Source organism: Pistacia vera, unplaced genomic scaffold, assembly GCF_008641045.1.
Source record: "Pistacia vera cultivar Batoury unplaced genomic scaffold, PisVer_v2 Contig849, whole genome shotgun sequence".
NCBI lineage: Eukaryota > Viridiplantae > Streptophyta > Magnoliopsida > Sapindales > Anacardiaceae > Pistacia > Pistacia vera.
In genome coordinates this window covers 1,317,620-1,332,986 of record NW_022196722.1, presented here as the reverse complement: position 1 = coordinate 1,332,986, position 15,367 = coordinate 1,317,620, and the positions used below count along the sequence as shown (strand labels likewise).

At 33.5% G+C, this 15,367-nt stretch overlaps 1 protein-coding gene across 3 annotated transcripts; it reads left to right on the top strand.

The window, feature by feature from the left end:
• The first annotated feature begins 8,525 nt into the window (after positions 1 to 8,525).
• LOC116118616 lies at positions 8,526 to 15,151 on the top strand. Of its 3 annotated transcripts, none has more exons than XM_031404610.1 (3): positions 8,526 to 8,563; positions 12,057 to 12,366; positions 13,891 to 15,151. In XM_031404610.1, exons 2-3 carry the CDS (start codon positions 12,097 to 12,099, stop codon positions 14,953 to 14,955), a joined length of 1,335 nt encoding a protein of 444 aa, XP_031260470.1. In that variant the 5' UTR covers positions 8,526 to 8,563; positions 12,057 to 12,096; the 3' UTR covers positions 14,956 to 15,151. The 3 variants fall into 3 exon arrangements, with proteins under 3 accessions (XP_031260470.1, XP_031260468.1, XP_031260469.1); XM_031404608.1 differs by lacking the exon at positions 8,526 to 8,563 and adding an exon at positions 11,581 to 11,648; XM_031404609.1 differs by lacking the exon at positions 8,526 to 8,563 and having other exon boundaries at positions 11,946 to 12,366.
• The last annotated feature ends 216 nt before the right edge of the window (positions 15,152 to 15,367 follow it).

The window sequence follows — 15,367 nt, the reverse complement described above, 5'->3', positions numbered from 1 at the left end:
GATTACTAATTTGACATTATATGATAGTATTAGTATTGTAGTATCCTATTTCTCTAGGGACAAACAATAAAATCCTATTGATATGTTTGCCCACTACTAAGTAAGCATCTAAAAGATATCCCTCCAAAATAGAAATAGAATTCTAATTAAATAGAGATTCTTTGGGAAAGCAGTAACTAGAAAGCGAGTAGAACTAGAAATAATATGATCCAAAAAGGGAAGAAATCGTGCTCTTAAAAACTCCAAATTATTCTACAAACCAAATGACAAAGTCAGAGGGGTTAAACAGCATGGAATGATCACACAATCATCTCATACTTAGGCACTCTGTCTTGAAATTGGTCATCGTTAGAATTACTACAACCATGTACTAACCCTGCTTTGTAGTTCTTTGCACGACATGACCGGTGCTGCAGCAAACGGTCAAGTCATAGATCAAGAGTCAACAATCCAAAGGTAGAAGCGTAAAGGCATTGTATTCTGGAGGACAAGACAATAATCCATGTTTGGTGCAAAATTGGCATCAACAAGTCATTTATAAATAATAACGTCATTTCTAGTTTATGAGTATGAATATATTTGTAAAGTAAAATGCTAAATCTAATCATTTTCGTTTAGATTAAACTTGTAAAAAAAAAAAAAAAAAAATTTAAAAGGGAGATATGATCAATTAAATACAAATAAAAATTAATTTCCATTTTATGTGAAGACGATATGGACAACTGCTTTCAGCCCAGATAAGCCTTTCGATGTAAGTACCAGCACAATTCTTTTTAGCCCACGCATTTCAGGGAAAGTAGACCTAGCCTTTTAGTGCTGAATGGGCAGAGAAAAACTGAAGTGCATTGAATTGAGGCAGGGGTCAATTTCATGAAAGAAACATTATATCAAAAGTGTCATCACCAAGTACTTCATAACAAAAATTTTGCACATGTAAAAGATGAAAGTGGAATTTATACTACTTTAAGAAGTCTAAAAACAAACTTAATCTCATTTGTTTGAGTCAGTTCTCAAAAGCTTGTCAAATTCCATGATGTGTCATGCGTACTATAATTAAATGCGGAAAAGAATACAGGATTGTATGACTATCTCAATATTTCCAGTTTGGATCGCTTTGCATTGAAAACAATGAGTGAGATAATTAGATTTTTTGACAGAACGTTTTTTTTTTTTTTTTTTTTTTTTTTTTTTTTTTTTTTTTTTTTTTTTTTTTTTTTTTTTTTTATCAAGAGTATTCGGTCAGTTTATGCGTACCTTGACTAATCCCCACTCCCTAACCCCGAATAAGGCTTTCAAAACAAGGCAAGCTCGACAGTCCGTAGGCTACAATATTAGTAACCTTTTTTTATTCGAACCTGAGACCATAGGGAAAGCAACATTTGGCTCCAAGCCTTTACTACTCGGCCAACTCATTGTTGGTTAGAAGCTATATTTCTAATTGAATTAGAGAACAGTATAATTTCTAAATACGGCTACTCAACTCATTAAACTATAGAAACAAATTAAAATAACTTAAAAAAAGAGAGAAAAAAAATAAATAAAATAAAATAAAAGCCCATAAATAGAATTAACAAGAAGAAATTTTAATTCGCGTTTTAGGATGACCACAGAACGAGATTGTGTTTCAAATATTTTATGCTATTGATATTTTATATATGGATAATTTTAAAACCTAATGAGATCAATGTCCTTAATTTACTTGAAAAAGAAATCCAAAACGCTCTATTAAATTGTAGATTCTAAAATTTATAATTTTGGTTTGTTTCTAGCTATTGGCCTATTAGGTTTCAGCCTCCAGAAGAGACTCCCTTTGAAACCATTAAATCTAGTTAGAATAGTAGCTCAAACTCATTTTTTCTATCCAGGGACTAGAAACATAACTCTTCTCCACCATATGTTTAAATTAATTGAATAATTAAACTGCACGAGCCTTTAAAAAACAATAGGACGACGACTATATAATGTGAATGCTACTTTAAAAATAAACGACGTCGAGGTTTCCCACCATATATACCCGTAACTGTCTCATTACGACAAACATTTGACACTGACCTCCTTGTGGAAAGGACCAATTTCAAATTGGTGGCTCTGCTTCTCTTATGAAAGGCGCAAAATGAGAGAAGATTCTATATAATTATGTAGCTCGTGGTCATCGATCAATTCAACTGGTTTATACCTTAACAAATCTCATCAAATTGTCGTTGGCTTCCCAACTCAGCAACTTGATGAGCATGTCATGATCTCTAAGACTGCTTCATGTGTTCCCATTGCATGGTGGAGACCGAGTATCACGACCCTAGAAGGTAAGCCTAAATACCTTACAAACTCTTAAAACAGCTCTCAATTAAATACCATACTTTGGAATATGAAAATAACATAAGACTAACTACTTTATAAGGAGTTTTAAGAAGATTTGATGTTTCAAAACTATACTTGTCCATTAAGATGGAGGATTTATTAATTATACACGCATTGAATCCTAGTCTTATTTTACTACATTTTTTGTGAAGAAACATTGCGGAAGCTTTTAGAAAGATTTTTTGCAATATTCTCTGATAATTTTGGATTAAGTCTAAGTGAAGTATCTTGAACGGCTGTTGTACCTTAAATCTAGTAGGGCTTGAGCTGGACGTGACATGAGTCACTGTATTTTTTTTTTTCTTTTTTTTATATTTTATTCGCTATCTGGCTAATATAATTTTTTTTTTTTTTTTTTGTAATGAATCGTACGAAGGCAGTAAGAATGATGGATGGTTATAGAATATGGATATAAACAAAGAAACAAATTAGTTGAAGATCTAAAGCTGATCACGATCTAATAACTGACATAAAATGTCTAGTAGATGAATTCCTAGAGAGAGTTGAGCGTCAGAAGCCAAAACGCATGGTTCAAAGGTCCTAAACGAACATGTCAACTTAAAACAGATATAACTTTTGATCTAGGAAAAGTATTGGAGCCCGTAAGATATCCACGAAAAGCTCGTTTCAAGCTCTACATCGTGACAACTAAGAAACCTAATTGAGAGCATTTTCAGGGCCAAAATCCACCATTTCGGCATGTTTCGGGGCTATTTTTGAGTTTTTAACGTGTTTTTTTTAACACTGGTAGCTGGTCGCGATCTAAGAGTTGAGAACACAATCTGAGGCTATTCGCAATCTCAGAGCTGAGAGCTAATCGTTCCCGATTTAAGAGCTAAGAACTTATCGCGATTTGATAGGGGCTCGATCTGAGAGCTTGAGGTGTGTGATCTAAACGATCTGACGCGCTATCTCAAGGCACAAAGCTTTAATCTAGAGTGTGCGATATGATATCATAAGGAGCTCGATCTGAGAACTCGAGAGTTCTTTGTGATCTGAGAGCTTAAAAGCTTTTTGCGATCTAAGAGTTTAAAGAATCCAATAAGAAAATTGAAGGAGTTTGATTAGAAAGTGTGAAGCTTGATCTGAGAACACAAGGAGTTCAATCAAAAAACGTGAAGCTTGATCTAAGAATACAAAAAGTTTGATTAGAAAGCGCAAAGCTTGTTCTAAGAACACAAGGGGTTCGATCAGAAATCACGAAGCTTAATCTAAGAACACAAGGAGTTCAATTAGAAAGCAGGAAGCTTGATCTGAGAACACAAAGAGTTCGATCAGAAAGCACGAAGCTTAATCTAAGAACACAAGGAGTTCAATCAGAAAGCGGGAAGCTTGATTTGAGAACACAAGGAGTTCGATCAGAAAGCACAAAGCTTGATTTTAGAACACAATGAGTTCGATCAGAAAGCACGAAGTTTGATCTAAGAACACAAGGAGTTTGACCAAGAAGCGCTGAGCTTGATTTGAGAACACAAGGAGTTCAATCAGAAAGCGCAAAGTTAGGCATACGTTTGGGCTTTATTATTTTTTCTCTGATGTGTGCGATCTGAGCAATCTGGCCACGTGATCTGATAGCTCTGATACATGCAATCTGAAAGCTCTAATGCGTGCGATCTGACCAATCTGGCCACACAATCTGGGAGCTCTAATATGTACGATCTGATCAATTTGGCTGCATGATCTGAATCTGAAGATCAAAGTGATCCGAGTGTCTTGGCCACACGATCTAAGAGCTCTAATGCGTGCGATCTGAGCGATCTAGCCACGTGATCTGAAAGCTCTGATACGTGCAATCTGAGTGATCTAGCCACGCAGTCTGAGAGCTCTTATGTGTGCGATCTGAGCGATATGGCCACGTGATCTAAGAGCTCTTCTCTAAAATAGGCTTCAGTATTTTGACAATAACTTGAGCTATAGACCTCGGATTTTAATGATTCTTAAACCATCAGAAAGTTAACTTGAAGGCCTATAGCTTTTATGTTTACCACTTCGCCAAATTCAGAATTTATTTGGAAAAATATCCAAAAAGGGAAGAAAATCGTGCTCTTAAAACTCCAAATTATTCTACAACCCAAATGACAAAGTCAAGAGGGGTTAAACAGCATGGAATGATCACACAATCATCTCATACTTAGGCACTCTGTCTTGAAATTGGTCATCGTTAGAATTAGCCTACAACCATTTACTAACCCTGCCTTTGTAGTTCTTTGCACGGACATAGACCGGTGCTACAGCAAACGGTCAAGTCATAGATCAAAGAGTCAACAAATCCAAAGGTAGAAGCGTAAAGGCATTGTATTCTGGAGGACAAGACAATAATCCTATGTTTGGTGCAAAATTTGGCATCAACAAGTACATTTATAAATAATAACGTCATTTCTAGTTTTATGAGTATGAATATATTTGTAAATTAAAATGCTAAATCTAATCATTTTCGTTTAGATTAAACTTGTAAAAAAAAAAAAAAAAAAAAAATTTAAAAGGGAGATATTGATCAATTAAATACAAATAAAAATTAATTTCCATTTTTATGTGAAGACGATATGGACAACTGCTTTCAGCCCAGATAAGCCTTTCGANAAGGAAATAACTAGACAGTTCGTAATAATCATTCAAAAGAAATTTTATTTTAATCAAATGTTTTGAAATAATATATAAATGTGTATGTTTTCATATAAATTAATTATTGTTAAAGTATTCATAATAATTAAAATATTAAATAATATCATTATTATATACAGTAAAACCTCTCCGTAGTTATAACGGTGGAATTAAACTAATTTTATTACTATAAGAAAATTATAACTTAATAGAGGTGTGTGTAGTTACAAAAATTATTATTTTGATTTAATTATCCTTAATGCAAGTAGCCTAGAAGTAAAGTATGCACTAAGAATATGTAAAACCATCTTAAAAGTCTACAATTTTGCATTCTCTTTAATGTTTTTATCCAATGTAAATTTTATAAATACATTGTACTATAACACAACTCATGCAATCTTGAATCAATTCAAGTGATACCTTTCCTTGTTGAGAACTTAGAAATACAAAAAGTTTCATGTCAAAAAGCTCTAAACATACTTGAGAACCTAGAAATATTTTGGCTTCAACAAGAAGGTAATAATGGTGACGAATTATTACGTACTAGCAAGTTAAAAGATATGCTCTCATATGTCAAACCTCTTTTTTTCATGAAGAGAGGTGTTCATTTATACATTTGAGGTAAATATAATGAATGTTTTTGCAAGTTGTCTTGACATGTGGGAACTACTCCTTAATCTTTATCTTAAAATGGGATAAGATTGATATAAAATATCTCTTTAAGTGATTGTTGAACTCTGATTGTTGGTACTGATATTAGTGTATATTTTTGGCACAATAGAACCACCCCAAAACCACGACCAAACACCCACACCCCCCCCCCCCCCCGAAATAATTTTTGGAGTGCTTAATTGCACTTGAAAAACTCATGTCTTAGATTTAAATGGTTGTCACACTATAGGCTACAGTCTCAAACTGAAGAGCTCGAACTATGTCTGGCATAATGAGTGTTGAGAGCTAGGACTATGATCTAAAAGCTTGGAGTGATCCGAAGCTGAACGCGATCTGATAACTGACATAAAATGTCCAGTAGATGAATTCCTGGAGAGAGTTGACGTCAGAAGCCCAAACGCACGGCTTAGAGGCCTTAAACGAATAAGCCAACTTAAAACAGTCATAACTTTTGATCTGGGAAGAGTTTTGAAGCCCGTAAGATATCCACGGAAAACTTGTTCCGAGCTCTACATCATAGTAATCGGGGAACCCAATTTTGGCCATTTTAGGGTCCAAAATCCACCGTTTCAGCATGTTTCGGGGCTTTTTGAGCTTTCTATGCGTTTTTTCTGATGCTGGCAATTGGTCATGATTAGAGAATTGCGAACTGTTCGTGATCTGAGAGCTGAGAACATGACCTAAGGCTGTTCGTAATCTCAGAGCTAAGAGTTGATTGCAATTTGAGAGCTAGGAGCTGATCGCAATTTGATATGGGCTCGACCTGAGAGCTTGAGACGTGCGATTTGAACAAGCCACTGCGTGAGATCTGAAGCAAATAAGCAAGCTTATGAGCTCTATCAGAAAGCATAAGGAGCTCAATATGAAGCATAAGGAGCTTTAATCTGAGAACTCAAGAACTCTTTGCGATCTGAGAGCACAAGGAGTTCGATCAGAAAGCGTGAAGCTTGATCTGAGAACTCAAGATCAGCAATCTAAGCGCTCGGAAGCGCGATTTGGGCTATCATAAGTATGATCTGGCTGCTCGGAAGCACAATCTAAATGTTATGAACGCGTGATCTCAACGACCTTGAGTGGTGAACTGAGTGCTCGGAAGCAAGATCTGAGAGCTCTTATACGTGTAGTCTATGATCTAAGAGCTCTGATGCGTGCGATCTGCGATCTGACCACGCAATCTGAGAGCTTTTACGAGGAACAAGCTTCAGATTTTCTCATCTGATAACGTGAAGATTTTGAGGCTTGCTGGAAAAACATGGAGAGCTGATGTGAATCATGCCCTCCTTCTAGCGCCAAACTGTTGATGCATGATTTTGACACCAATGACTCACAGGTGTAAAATACTAATCTTTCCTCAGAAATTACACGTGAATGATTCATGAGAAGTGTTTATGGTGCTGAGATGATATATGTTTAATGAAACATAAATAAAAGATGGACAAGAGGGATTTTTAAAGTGGTTCGGATGCTTAAAGCGAATCCTACATCCATTGTTATCTTATTATTCTTTAACTATTTTTATGATATTGTCTGTAAGACGTACAAAGATAGAGAAATACTTTGTTTACAGAGAAAAATAATAAAGCTCAAATCTATGTCCAGCTCTCATATGCCCAACCTCTCTTTTTCACAAAGAAATATGTCCATTTATACCTTTGAGGTAAATGTAACGAGTGTTTTTGTAAGTTGTCTTGACACGTGGGAGCCACTCTTTAATCCTTATCTTAACAATAAGTCTATCCTTACAAAGAAGTCTACAAAGAAGCTTACAAAGTGAAGGAAAAAACAAAAGAAAAACGGAAAAAGAGAAAGAGAGAGAGAGAGAAATGATGAAGATGAAGGGTGGAGGTTAACTTTGTATGCCTCCTTTGTAGGTTTCTTTGTAAGACTAGCACTGCTGTTATCTTAAAACGGGATAGGATTGATATAAAATATCTCTTGAAGGCGATCTGAGTTTTTGACAACTAATATCATCTTATCTTTAAGTGCTTATTGAACTTTGATTGATAGTGCTGATATTAGTGTGTATTTTTGGCACACCAATAAGTATTGTTTTATACAATATATACTACATTTTAGAGTTAAATGCATGGCCTTTTGACAGGTAAATGTTTGACTATCATGTCGTTTTCTTCTGTCTTCGTTGCCTTGCATATTTATCTCTCCCTTTAATAAACTATACCTTGGATAAAACGAACTTATTATTCTCCACAATTCTCAAAGGGAAAGTGGGAAACACATAACTTAGGGTAACATATCTTAATATCTAATACTAAAAGTATGACACAGATAAATTCTCAAAGAAAGTAATAAGAGATTTTATTAAAAAATTTAATGAATAAAACTTAGCAATTACATAGATATTTATAGGATAAGAATCCTTAACAATAGGTAATTTCTAATAGAATAAGAAAATGGCTATCAAAAAAATAATTAATCTTCCTAAAATAAAATCTTTCCTAGTCCCAAAAAGGGAAAACATGTAAAATCTCAAAAGGAAAATAATATGAAATAAGAAATCAAGTCCCAATTAGGAAGAGAAATAATATGAAAGGACCACGAATTTGTGACTAGACTTTGATATATATATCAAGAACCGTCAAAATAATATGAATTTGCCAATCGAGATAAATAATTTATGTCTCATTTGATCATTCACATCAATTTGTATACAAAAATTTCAAATTAAGCAATAATTATTGAATGGAAAAATCAGTTACATAACAAATAAGTCATACCTTCCTAAAAAGAGTCCTTAATACATGGACTTCTTTAAGAAGTAGACTTTTTAACTGAAATTGACTCTAAACTAAAACCTATTAGGGTTTGGTTCTATATAAGTTACATCCCATCTTTCTTCACCACCACCACCACCACCACCACACACCTTGCTCAATATTTCTTTATCATCCAATTGGTTCAACAATTTCAGAAGGTATGTTTTATATTATTTATGTTCAATACAACTCTTTCTTTCAATTCATTATAAAAACTAAATCAAAATATTTACAATCAGGTTTCTTTCTTTCTTTTTGAACAATATGATCAAGGTATGTTTTGAACAATATGTTTCTTCCTTTTTTTTTTTTTTTTTTTTTCAATTTTGATGTTAGATACTAGAATATTTTCCTCATAACCAATCACAAGGATGTTTTCCCACTCACAGACTTTGGAAGAAACATCTGCCCACCCATAGTTAATCTCTGTCAATGGAATCTATATTACTTGACAGAGCTAAAGTTACGAAAGGACTATAATACCCTTTACTATTTGACTTTATAAATTTTAATGAGGTTGAATCACATTTTCCCACCAGAACTTTATTAAATGTATTTTCACTCATAGTTTAGTTTATTTTAATTTTAAGGTACTAAATTTTAAAAAAATTAAATAAAGTCAATTATTAAAATTAAAAAATACGAAAAAATTATAAAAATTTGAAAAAAAAAACTCAGTGGTCATCAGGCGGGCCGAATCGCCTTCTGTCAAATCGCACGTAGCCAGGTGTGATTCTAGCAGATTCGCACCCAGTCAAATGCGATTTTTTTTTTTCAAAATTTTTCTCCTTTTTTTATAATTTTTCAGTTTTTTTTTCTGAAATTATAAATATAATTTCATAAAACATATACAATTTTAATAAAATATTGTTTTTGTAGCTTTATAAATATTTAATTGACAGATATTATTATAACTTTTAAGAATAATATATACAAATTTAAATTTTTTTAGAAACATGCATACTTTAAAAGTGAAACCTCCATTGTAATTATAAAAATTGAAGATAGGGGGTTAAATGGCTAATTCCCAAGTTGATGAAGGTAATTTTATGTGTTAGTAATTTAGGAGCGTAAGGAATACTAACCGTATGATATTTATTGTGCAAACTAACGAGCATGCCCTTTTGCCATTAAAACTAATGTCTGAATTCTAACAATGGGTCGGAAATTACCAAAGTTTATGGGTGGAAAAGGAATGTTCACCAAACTTTGGGTGGGAAGATGGTATTCTCTCTTAGATAATAATATGGTGATGTTCACTTGTGAACCCTCAAGGGCCTCAACTCTATTCCTTATGTTTTTGTTTTTTATTATCACGGAACGGAGAAAACTCATCATTTTTTTTTTTTTTTTCTCTTACACAAAACTTATAGGAAACCTAAACCTTTATTTTTCTCTGTCATTTGATTTTTTTCATTGGATTTATATCCATATTCTATTTCAACTCTTTATTCAGATCAAATTAAGATCTATTTTGAATATGTTTTATTATCAAACATGATTTTAAATATTATTTTTAAAATATTATTTTTAGATAAACATGTCAAATGAATGTTCATTGTCATGACAATATATGTCAAACTCTTTTTTGTTCTCGATAAATAAACACTTTCTCTCTCTCTCTCTCTCTATATATATATATATAGTCTTTCTCTTATTAGGATATTGAATTTGAGGCCATAGATTTTTTTAATGGTTGACATCTATTCTTATTAAAATTAGTTACCAAACAAAATTCATAGGAGAGAGAGTGAAAAAAATAAGGTAAAGAAAGTTAAAATTTCATACAACTTTAATATCAAGTGTCTTTTTAATGACCATCTCCAACCATAAACACCAAAATGATGCTACTTTCACACTGTTTTATTATTGCATTTCTAACTTATTACACAAATAGAATGACCTGATTGGTAGGTTATGTGAAAAAATGTTATTCTGAAAAACTATCTCAATAAGATAGAATAGGATTAAATCAAATAGGATATAATTCTAAAAATATATTTGATATAATATTTGAAAATTATAAATGAGTTAGATAAAAATAGGATAAAAATTAGAATTGTTGTTTGGTACATTTTTTGGAAAACATTTTCTGAAAATATTTATATTATTTTTTAATCTCCTATATTTGTTAATTTAGCTAAACACCCCCACAATAAAAATTTATAAATTAACAAAAATACCCCCACCCACCCAAAAACTACTAGCAACCGGCCATTATCATCAGCCGATAGTTGTCGAAATGGGGCACGACTGGCTGGATCTGGCTAATCTGGCTTTTTCTGGCCAGATCCACCATGGATCTAGTCAGAAACAGCCAAATCGACGCACGACCGACCAGATCCGACCAATCGTGCGTCATTTCGGTGCCGGCGGCCAGTGGTGGTTGCTGGCGGTCAACAATAGCTTAGGTTGGTGGGGGTGTTTTTGTTAATTTATAAAGTTTTATTGTAAAACGTAATTGTTTTTGGTTGAATAGAGTTGGAAAAATGTTACCATAAGATAATAAAAAACAAGTCCCCCCTTTTTCATTTTTAATAGAAAAAATCTTATTTAATTCAGATTGATTTTCAAAATAATGATCTCAATAAGTAAACAAACAAATGTTATGTTTTTTAATCCAAATATGATAACAGAAAAATGATTGAAAAGAGTGAAACAAACAAGGGAAATGTTTCTTAGAATATTCTTTTTCTTTTTCTCCACACTGAATTGATGTAAAACATCAAAATAAATGTTACTCTAAAGCTCAACCCAAATCTAAAAGTCACACCAAATTGGTGTATGAATAGTATCATACCAACCCATTAGAGATGCCCTTACAAAATCTCAATCATCGATAAAATCCAACGACTCAAATTTAACGTCATATGTTAAAAATCATTAGTACGTCTTGATTAAAGAAAAATATATATAATATTATTTGTAGAAAATAATATATCCATAATCTATTCTCACAAACTTCTTCTCATAATCCTGTTGTGATAGCTCATAATTGGTCAACTTATAATAAATCTCACATGGGTTTTACGTAATAAATTACGATTAACTAATTACGATCTGTCATATCATAGTTGTGAGAAAGGTTTATGAGCGTAATACTCGTTATTCTTACCTTAAAATTCTAAATTCACAAGTTCAAGAAATTCCAAGCTCCATTTTAAATTGTAGTCGAAGAATCCCAATCAATCAAACTTTCAAACCCCATCAAGTTTCACTTTCACCATCCCACTGTAGACAGAGGTTAGTTCTTTCCCATCCCACTTTTGGTTGTACCCTATTATCTCTCCATGATCCTAATTGACTAATTCTAACAAATCTCTTTTTTGAACTATAAATCTCAAAATTCAGGGTTTTATTTTACTAACAGTTTTTATCAATTTATTCGTTGACTTACATAATCATCTATACTTTTATGTGTTTTCATTGTAGAAATTTGGTGAAAAAAGCTTCTGGGAATTTTTTTGGGGAAAATTTTCCGGCCTTTAATCTTTCATGCATGAACAGATAGTGATGATGAGTAGTTGTGAAATGTGGGATTGCATAAGAAAACAATGTGATTACATGGAGTGTGCTTTAAATGAACTGGGTTTTAATTGTTTGTTTAGATGAATAATATTCTAAGTTCATGGACTCTAATATTGTTTCCAGGAGTGGATTCAAGAGATTGAAGAAATAAATCATCGCTAAAATGGTAGTCTTGCGAATGCGTGGTAATGGTAAAGTGCAGGAGAGGAATAAGGATAAGAATCAGAAAGCTTCATTGTCTAAGGTAGAGCAAATGGGTCCAAAAAAATGGGTTGTTAATTCAAATACTTGTTCAAATATGCTGCTGTGTTTAAAAGGACTGGCGTTGGATCCATGCGAACCAGAAACATTGAAAGATTTGGTCAGAAAGTTGCGGAATCAGACTCTTAAGTTGCGGAAAGTTTGGCGTTCTAATGATGGTGAATGTTCTCAAGTAAGCGCCCAACTGAATCTTTTTCTTTTACTCATGATTATTTGTTTTCCGTATAATTGTTGCATTCAATTTTATTTTTTGTGTTTCCAATGTTATATTTGTAGCCCTTGCATATATTTCATTAAAGCTAGTCACTGGTAGTTCCTTGAATTTAGAGGTATAATGAAAATATTGTTCTTAGCGACATAACTATGGTAAAATGGATTGAGCAAATTTGGCTCGATTCAGCTTAACATAATCCCCTTTTTGGGGCTGTGTGTTGTGTTCATCAATTGGTTGATATATACCTACTACCTTAATCCAGCTTCTTTCCCTTTAGATCTTGGCCCCATGTAGGCTAGTCATTAGTAGATATATACTTGGGTTAAGCAGTGGAGCAATTAAAGAAAATCCAATAATGTGTACATTTAGGCTCCTTGGAGAGAAAATGTGGTGAAGTACCTATGTTCAATCACAATTATGTGGGTTGGCGACTATTAGGAGTACTATAGGAGTGATGAGTGATTCTCATTGTGGTGGCTTAGATTAAGTACTGCAATGAGTTATGTGTTTTATGGCATCAGCTCATCACGGATGAGATGAGGAAGTTGCCTGAGATGGTTTTGTCAGTACTACTCTGACATCAGCTAAGGATTTAGTTAGAGAAGTGATATAATTAGGTTGAAATGGAAAACAAGATAAGAAAAGCTAGGACATTATTCCCAAGAATTTTACAGAAATGACTTAAGATGATTAAGAAGGGATCATTGAAGCTGATTCCAGTTTTGAGGGTGTTGCCTAGATCTGAGAGTAAAGATTCATGCCGTGAAAATAGAATTGATGCTTGCATTTAAGGTTATATATAAATGGTAAGCTTCTTTTTCAGTATAAGGAGCTATCTTCTCTCATTTTTTTTTTTTTTTTCTTCTTAGTGTGAATAATTCAGAAATAAAGTAATTACCTTACAGTTTTGTTAGTGACTGGAAGACTGAGAGTCCGTTATGGATAGTGGCTGAATGGAGTACTAGATAGATTGTCTTATGCTTTCATCTGATTGGCTTCAGTTCAGTTTTCAGTTTTCACTTTCCTATGTAGCTGGGCTGTTCTTTTCAGTTTGTCCCATCTAAAGTTTGTCGTTAAGTGAATTCAAAGGAGAGCTAAATCAGTATATATATATAGATACCAAGTGCTCTTTATGCACTTGACTCCATGCTGAATCATCTCCATTCAGCTTTGCACTCTTCACTTGATAAAATATTGAACTAACAATCCTTGACTACCATAAAATTTGTTGACTTTAACTTTTGGTGAAACCTTCAACAGCTGCTATGTTTTGTCAAATAAAATTGAAGTGTATCTTCCTCCCCCTTTGGCAGATCCAAAATACAACCATACTTGCTTTCCTTTTTCAATTTAGCCCATCTACACTTTAAGGCAACAGTGAGTTAATAAAATGTTAAAACCTGTCCCTTCAAGATAATTTTTAGTTTTTTTTTTTTTCCTGAATCCTATGAGAACATCCTTTTCCTCTCCCACTTTCTTCAGAAAAAGAGAAAGCGTGAGCAGTTTCTACAACGAGGAAATTTCACTAAGGCTTCTGGATTGGCTTCACAGGATTCTAATAATCAAAATGTTAAGACATTGGGTTGTAAGCAGCTAGGTTCTGCTTCAGGCTTACCCAATTTAGCTGTAAGGAACTCTTGCAGTTCGGGAAGTGTATTGACATTTGACAGTACTTTCCAATGGAAGCAGCCAAGTACTGAGTCAAACAATTTGGATAACAGGACAAACTGGAGTCCATACAGCAATAATGTTTCTTGTTTAGTTGACACGGAGGAATCGATTAATGGTTCAAATCCATTAAGTTTGGAAAACTTTATTGTCAAGGACCCAACCTCGGAGGATTCCTGTGAGTTGATTATCAATTCAAAGTCATCAAGCTCAGAAGAGAAACTTCAACAAGAAGTCAGGTCACTGATCACTGAGAGTGAAGGTGAAAATCTTCCAAGAGCTGTTATTCCTATAGGGCCTGGATTCCAAGCTGAAATTCCAGAGTGGAAGGGCCCAATCAGCAGGAAGGACCTTTATCATTCAGAAAGTTTAAAATGGTTGGGCACCAAAATGTGGCCCCTTGAAGGAAAAACTAGATTAAGGAACAGCTCTAAAGTTATTGGGAGAGGTAGACCTGACTCTTGTTCTTGTGACTCTCCAGGATCTAAAGACTGCATTAAATGTCATGTGCTTTCGGCTAGGCATGATTTGCAGTCTAGTCTTGGTCCCGCTTTCTTGAGTTGGAAGTTTGATGAGATGGGAGAAGTAGTTTCAAAAGCATGGACATTGAGGGAACAACATACGTTTGAATCCTTTGTGAAAAAAAATCCACTGTCGGATGGAGCAGGTTTTTGGGAAGCTATCTCCAAGCTTTTCCCATCCAAGTGCAAGAGGAGCATTTTGAATTATTACTATAATGTGTTCATCCCTCGACGCATGCGCGAGCAAACAAGCTCTTCTTTTGATCAAGTTGATAGTGATGAAGATCAAATTGATGATGATGATGATGATGACAAGGGGTTATGTTGGAGGAGGTACAAAGCTAAACATGATATATAATCAATTCTAGCATTTGAAAACTTAGTATTAGCTTGTCATATGAAATTTCCACTTCTATTAAAAATTTGGAATTAGAATTTCTTACATTTTGGACCTCATATTTTCAAAGAAGATAGGGAGGAGTTATCTTTTTAATTTTGGTTTATTATCTTACTATATGTGATAAAATTTAAAATTTTCAATATAATGATTAGCATTGACAGTTTAATAATTATCGACAATATTTTCTTTCAATTTAGTTGCAACTGTCCTTGACGCATTTTGGGTTTCGTTTGGATCGAGGGATTTTAAAATCCATGGATTTTGTACCATCCATGGATTCAAAATCCATGTATTTGATAAATTTCATTGTTTAGTTTAAATATAAAATTTATAGATTATTGATTCAAATTTTTATGCACCCATGTTCGCG

What these genes read in the sequence shown, in the direction of transcription:
- LOC116118616 (XM_031404610.1), top strand. Translation starts at nt 12,097, where the DNA reads ATGGTAGTCTTGCGAATGCGTGGTAATGGTAAAGTGCAGGAGAGGAAT. An exon ending in ATGATGGTGAATGTTCTCAA is followed by an intron (nt 12,367 to 13,890) that starts GTAAGCGCCCAA and finishes CACTTTCTTCAG; the next exon opens with AAAAAGAGAAAGCGTGAGCA.